Below are 7,271 nucleotides of genomic sequence, written 5' to 3' on the forward strand. Positions count from 1 at the left end.
TTTTCTTCATCCCTTCTCTCTATAATCCTTGATCGACAAATGAACAATCACGACCACAAGTCCACAAGGGTGGTGCCTGATTGGTTTGAGCTTGACTACAAAAGTCAAAAGTGTCTGGAGGTTTCATGTTCAAATTCAAGGAGGAATAAATCTTCTTATGGCCACGGAGGTTCAAATGCGGTGATTCCGGGCTACCGGCAAAGTAGGTGGTCGTTCTGAGATTAATCGGTTCGCATAGCGGATTGAATATCCAGGTTAATAAAAAAAATGAACAATCAGGGGTTCATTGTGTTCTTTCTTACTACAATGAATTTGTTCGTGGGTCGTCAGTTGTCATTTTCCTTCCAATTCAATTTGGGTTTTCCACGTAAAGCGCTTGTTCACATTCGAGTGAAGGTAGAGTAAACCAAACCAAACCAAACCAACTCGTTACATCGCACGCAAAAGTAGGATCTAGAAAGGGGTAGAGAGGTTTTTTTTAATAAAAACCTCTTATATACATATCAAAATTTAAAAGATAACAAGAGAGGAAGCGGCATGTGAGAAATATAGCAGAAAACAACGTGCAAACAAATAACATGTTAAAAGAAGTAGCAAGGACAAACGTAAGTAGACATTAATAGACATGGAAATTAAGAACAACTAATAGTTAAGGGGTTGTTTACCTCTTAATAGTTTTATTAAGAGGCAACCTCTGAATCGTTAAGAGGTGAATCTTGTTTGGCAAAAAAAAAAGTCTACCTTTTAATGGTTCTAAAACCCTCTGAATGATTTTGTATCATGGATCTCCCTTAACCATTAAAAGCCCTAATTTCATTATACACAATTACCAAACAATTATATTTCATTTTGCACTATATCATAAGAGCCTCTTAATCATTCTGGCCACTTAATCATTATGCACCAAACCATTTAGCAATTGCCAAACACCCCCTAAAACATCACTCTATCTAATCAATTACCAACAAAGATGAACAAAAAAAAAAAAAATTACTTCGTAGTACTCAAATATATACATACAGATTTATCAATCATATGTTTATAGTGATGATATAAATAAATTACATAAATTAAAGACGTACAATCTCATCAAACATGTATCGGGAGTTAATATTAGCGGTAAAAGAATTTGTTACTAGACAAGAAATTTTCGAAACACCATCAAATCGACACAACTAAAAACGTCGTCACTCCATCTGTTTTACATCCAATATGGCATTAAATGTTCAAATTTAACGACTCCATTTTTTGATAATACCATCATCAGTCTGCTCGAGACCCGCCATTGCTGCTCCCCGCTGAAGATGATTTCTTACCACTGTATTTCTGTTATTACCACAAAATTGAACACAAGTTAAAATACAGTAAACTTAATTCTTTATTTTATACTGTGGGAATCCAGGCCAGCTTGGAAAGCAACCACGGAAACCTCTAGCGACCCTGAGGGATCGATGAACAAGTGACCATAGGGAGCAAACTCCAAGTCTTACTGGTTGAGCTACCCCAAAGGGTTAATATAGTAACTTTTTTTTTTGATTAACTTGGATATCCAACCCACTATACGAGCCGACTAATCCCAGGACGACCACTTGCTTTGCAGATTTGAACCTCCGTGGCCACAAGGGGATTTTTGTTTCTCCTTGGATTTGAACCTAGGACCTCCTGGTACTTTTGACCTTTGGAGTGAAGCTCAAACCAATCAGGCACCACCCTTGTGGTTTAATATAGTAACTTTTATTATAACTACTCAAGGAAAATGGAATAAACTGGGATTCTATACTAACCTGTTTTCCGATGCTGAATGGGACATATTTGTATTTGATCATATGCATGATTTGGCGCTTCATAGTCAGGGTGAACAGCACAAACCAGTAACAAAGTAGTATTGGCCAAAACACAGGGACATCGAACATGGAGAAGAAGGTCATCAGAAACGATATGACGAAAGCCTTTGTGACAGCATACCTTGAAAGCTCAACCATCAAAATAATATGAGATTAGGAACTCAACAGAGGGGAAACAGATTCTCTTTTTGGGGGGAAAGCAAAAACTAAACCAAGTTGACCCCATTAGATCTCACTCGAGAGGGGGAGAGCAAGTGCAAACAAAAGGGATAACTCTCAAAGTTCCATTGCAGGTTCAATTAGAGAGAAAGGTAAGCTTCATCCTTGTGAGGAAGAGAGTCAGGATCACCAGTAAGACCTAGAGCTCTTAAGGGTGCGTTTGGTGCGCAGACAGGACTGGACAGGACAAGACGGGACAGGACATGACAGAACAGCTGTTCAGCATTTGGTAAGACATGACAGGACATAACTGATTAAAATGACCAATTTACCCCCCAGTGAGCTGTTTAGTGTTTTTTCACTACGAAATGCATTCTGGTAACACTGGTCCTACTCCACTAAGCCGATGCTCCGCCAAAACCACTCGCTTTCTGTGAAATATCAAGGGGACATCGAGGGATTGTTGGGGAAATCGAGGGGTTGTTGGGGCGGAATATGGTGGTGAGGGGCGGCGTCTTTGGCAGGTGCAGGAGCAGGAGCGAAGAGATTGAAGATGTCTGAACAGGGCCAAGGGGTTGTTGGGGAAATCGAGGGGAAATCGAGGGGTTGTTGGGGCGGAATATGGTGGTGAGGGGCGGCGTCTTTGGCAGGTGCAGGAGCAGGAGCGAAGAGGTTGAAGAAAGCGATGGAGAAAGCGATGGAAAGCTGTGGAGGAAGCGATGGAGGATACGGGAAAAGGATGTGGGGAAGAAAGGAAGTGATGGAGGCTATGGGGAAGGGGTAGTTTGGTAAAAAAGTCTGTGTTCCACTTAGTTCCAGGGTTTAAGAGAGAACTCGCGTGTCCCACCCTTGTCCTAGTTAGTTCTACTTAGTTCCATATTAAGCCACACCAAACGTAGGACAAATGTGTTCTGTTCTGTCCTGTCCCACCTTGTCCAGCACACCAAACACACCCTAAATGACAGCTCGGTGATAAAGAAGGTATTGCATCTTTGAAACTTAACATAGGATGAAAAGGTTGTTAGTCTCATGGTAAAAGCAAAGAACCCCTGGGTTTCACTCCCAAATGAGCCGAGAAACCTTCTTGCCAAAGGCAAAAGCATAATGACTGGGCTTTTGGCAGATAATACTAGCGAATGCCAAAGTGACCATGATAAGTGGGAGCAGAATAAGGCAAAATGCCAACATACATGTCAAATTCTCTAACCAAGTCCTAAATTTATTGGCTTCGTGAAATGAGATGATCGAAGAACTACTCAATAAGCAAAATGAACAAAATTGTAGCAAAAGGAGCTTGGTGAAATACAATGCTGCATAAATACGTTCATCATATTTATTTTCCAGGGAGTTACAAGTTATATGATGGACTGGCTGCTGCAGATTCAATTTGGCAACAAAAAACTCATGTTTGCGGTGCTCGCTTGACAACATAACCGGTTGTTAAAACAATAAAATATTTCATTTTATTCAATAATTACATTGCAATGGCAGGCAAGTATATCATTTTTCAGCCACTACATAAAATTTCCAGGACTTCCAGGAACTTGAGAAATAGTCAATGTAATGCTTCTGAAACTGAACCATAACCATCTAGTTACCATAAATTGTAATTGATAACTCATATTGATCTATAAGATCATATAGAGTCACTGAAGAACGGCTAGAAAACACAATCAATCAAGCAGATCAGCACCAAAAAGCACAAGGGAAAAAAATGCTAACAATTATGTGAAAGCATGAAACAAGTACCAGAACTTAAATTCGGGTAGGCGTCGAATGAAGGGCTTGAACTCATCTGAGCCTTTTGTAGGTAGCATGGGACCATCAGTCGGGTCCACTTCAGGGTCAACCAGCGGTGACAAAAACCCAATCAACAAATTGAGTATGTAGATTCCGAGACCATAAGTAATAATGTAGAACCCTTGAATGTAATAAACACGCAGCATAAAGAGAAATGCTAAGATTGCTGTCCCAATCCATCTATAAAGCGCATGTGGAGTAGTTTTATCTAGGTAAAACTGGAAAAGCCTTGAAAACTGCCTCCATTGATCCAAAGTCGCTGCTGAGGCACCATTAGCGCCTCCAGTACCCTCCATGAAAGTTTAGCCCCACAACCCTAAAGATACAAAATACAACCTGAATCAACAGAATAACACTTGTTGACATGAATGGAAGGTCTCCCGAACCCAAGGCATCCACAACTTTACAAGAAATACCACATAAGATGGTAATGTAGCTTAAAGATTGGGGTTACAAAAGCACGTATCAGACTCCCCACTCGTTGTGGCTAATTTTTCCCTCTTTTCTAGGGCTTCGTTTGAGGTTAGAGCTATATCAAAAACGATGGCTAACTTGTATACTCTAAGCATATCAGAAGCGCATTCAAATGATCTTCATTCTATTTATCAAGAAACACGTTATACTCTAGTATTATCTTTGCATTTCAAGGGCAGGATTTCAAATGTCGTAATCACATTTAGATCTCTTCAACAACTTCCTCATGATTCAGTAAGAATTGAATCCAGGATCATACCTTTAGATAACTCCAGACGTCATTGATCTAACAAAATTATTTAGCAGCAAGCGAGTAATCATTCGTTGCAAAAAACGAAACCAGAACAAAAATCAAGAAAAATTTCCATCAACAAAGCAAAATAAACGCATTTATGAAGCAGATCTGAAGTGATAGATCTCGATTTACAAACTTAAACTTGGAATCACGAACACATGTGATAATACACCAAAAAAACTAGGGTTTAAACATAGATAAACACAATAAAAATTACTGAAATTAGAGCGAAAATTGAGTTTACCTCGGATGAGATATAGATTGATGGGAGGGAAGATTTCGAGAAATTAGTTGAGATTGTGAAGAAAAGAAAGGAGTCGTCGATTATTCTGAAATGGACTTCGTAATCGTCTCCTGTGAGGTTGTGACGGCTGCTATACTCTTTTGACCGTTTGTCTCGATTACAATACTGTTTTAATCCTTCTTATTTGTTGAAAATTTATCATGAATTTTCCATTTCTTCGAGATTTATAATTTATTGTTGTTTTCGTTCTTACAATTTAAAATTTATTGTTATTTTAATTCATGTCATCTATAATTTATTGCTATTTTAGTCCCTTATATTTAAAGCTAAGGTGTTAATGACTAAAATATCAATGAGTTGCAAACTATAGAATGAAAACCACAATTGAAAAATCATAAGGACGAAATCCGCACTTTCTCATAAAACACAAGGACGAAAAACATAATTTACTCAAAACATGATAATAATAAGAGTAAACTATGACTTTTGTCCCGTGTAAAGGTGTTTAAAAAAACTGTTGGAACGTTCAAACTGGTCAAACCAAGTTAAACCTATCTATTTTGTTGTGTTATTTATATGGGATATTGGATTCGTTCTTCTAACCTATTGTAGAGCCCTCCGATTTGGGTTGTGTCATTCGATCTCGACCGTGTGTAGGGGGAGGAAGATCTTCCCTACAGCCTCAAGACCTTCGATCTTCAGATGGGTTTTAATCGGTCAGTAAAGGAATCGATTTTGGGGTTCTGTTAGGTTGAATTTGATTTACGGTATCTTGAAGTTTGAGGTTGATGTTAGTTGATTTTGATATTAGTTTTAGAGGTGAAATCAGGTAGGGGTTCATTGATTAGAGAAAACATGGGTGAATGAAAAAAGACAAAATAAAAGATTAATCAAAAAGTTTAGAAATTTTGTACAATGACGAAAAAACCCTTTATGCACAGATTTGTTTTTAACAGAGTTAGTCAGATAGATAAAAAAAGAAAGGAATTGTAAATTATAAGGACAAAATCTTTTTTTTATATACCAAGGACGGAAATCATTATAAACAACAAACCATAGGGACGAAAATCATAGTTTAGTCTAATAATAAAATAAACTACATTTTTTGTCCCGTTCTTTTGGAATTCATTAGTTTTCGTCCTTGCATTTTAAAAATTATAGTTTCATTATCATGGTTTGCAAAATCACTAAGATTCGGTCCCTCCCTCTAACACCGTTAAAAAAACTGTTAAGTAACCGACATTTTGGTCTTTTATCATGTATATCTAATTTTTTTTCTTTTTTTAAATGAAAAACCTGTTTATTTATTAAGATACTACATATTTTTAAATATATATAATACACTGATAAAAACACATTCCCCGATGTCTTCATCATCGTCTTCACCGGCCTCCCCTATCTCTATTCATATCCCTCCCGTGGTTTTCCTCTTACTTTCTTCACCATCACAACAAGCCCACACCTAACCACAAGGGTTGTGCCTGATTGGTTTGAGCTTGGCTCTAAAGGTCAAAAGTACAAGGAGGTCTCATGTTCAAATCCAAGGAGAAATAAAAATCCCTTTGTGGCCACGGAGGTTCAAACGCGGTGACTCCAAGCTATCTGCAAAGCAGGTGGTTGCCTTGGGATTAGTCGGCTCACATAGCGGGTTGGTTATCTAGGTTAATAAAAAAAAATGGAATTTTAAGGGTAATTTAGTATTTTTCCTCAAAGTCGAAATAAAAGGATGACTAGTTGTTTTAGTAGTACAATGTCCCACTTATCAGTACTTTGTCGGGCAATCAATGTTTACGGTATCATATACAAAGCCAAATATGTTTCGAAAAGGTACAAAATAATTACATATTTCAAGTAAAAAGTACTTTGCAGTTAGCGATTTTTTTATCTACAAATTAATAATAGCACGTGTCAAACTTACGCATGTTTTATTTCAGATAACGAGCTTACTAACATTTATTCTCAGCTATCAAATAATGCGTGTTTTTGTCTTGAATTAAAAAATGTTCGAATTTTTACGCAACCTTGGTTTACATATTCAACAATGACTTTTCCGAACCTACCCCGAATGTCTCACCCTTCTCATTTCTCAACATTGTTCCTCTTATCCGAAAATGAATGTATATCGACTTTTCTTGTTCTCTATATCTCTTGTTGGTGAGAACTCTTTTCACACACTCTTTTCTCTTCTTTGAAATCCTTAATTCGTTTCTCGATCTTACTATTTTATCAGGAAAAGAACTAGAATGACCCTTGATTTAACTGAGTTAACGGTCAATTGGAACATGAAAACGTGACTAAATCACTACTAGAAAACCAGGTATCAGCGACGACTATCAGCGAGGGATCAGCGAGGGAAATGACAAAAAACACATTCCCTCACTGATCCCTCGCTGATCTGCAAGGGAAAAATTCCCTCGCTGATCCCTCGCAGATCAGCGAGGGATCAGCGAGGGAA

The 7,271-nt window shown here is 37.8% G+C and overlaps 1 protein-coding gene across 2 annotated transcripts; it reads right to left on the reverse strand.

Moving 5' to 3' along the window:
- Window positions 1-1,001: 1,001 nt before the first annotated feature.
- On the reverse strand, window positions 1,002-4,975 carry LOC112506670 (protein RER1B-like). Of its 2 annotated transcripts, none has more exons than XM_025110892.1 (4): window positions 4,817-4,975; window positions 3,753-4,119; window positions 1,785-1,965; window positions 1,002-1,326 (listed from the first exon to the last, which is right to left on the reverse strand). In XM_025110892.1, the coding sequence occupies exons 2-4, from the start codon at window positions 4,097-4,099 to the stop codon at window positions 1,264-1,266; spliced, it is 591 nt and encodes a 196-aa protein (XP_024966660.1). In that variant the 5' UTR covers window positions 4,100-4,119; window positions 4,817-4,975; the 3' UTR covers window positions 1,002-1,263. The 2 variants fall into 2 exon arrangements, with proteins under 2 accessions (XP_024966660.1, XP_024966661.1); XM_025110893.1 differs by having other exon boundaries at window positions 3,753-4,139; window positions 4,817-4,959.
- Between the last annotated feature and the right edge of the window lie 2,296 nt (window positions 4,976-7,271).

The sequence above is a fragment of the Cynara cardunculus genome, assembly GCF_001531365.2.
Source record: "Cynara cardunculus var. scolymus isolate 2C chromosome LG 2, CcrdV1, whole genome shotgun sequence".
Lineage (NCBI taxonomy): Eukaryota > Viridiplantae > Streptophyta > Magnoliopsida > Asterales > Asteraceae > Cynara > Cynara cardunculus.

Bases quoted from the DNA above. Each gene is read 5' to 3' on its own strand.
- LOC112506670 (XM_025110892.1), bottom strand. From the start codon at position 4,099: ATGGAGGGTACTGGAGGCGCTAATGGTGCCTCAGCAGCGACTTTGGAT. The intron at 1,966-3,752 runs GTACTTGTTTCA...TGAGCTTTCAAG, and splicing joins CTACCCGAATTTAAGTTCTG to GTATGCTGTCACAAAGGCTT. The intron at 1,327-1,784 runs GTTAGTATAGAA...TGGTAATAACAG, and splicing joins CATTCAGCATCGGAAAACAG to AAATACAGTGGTAAGAAATC.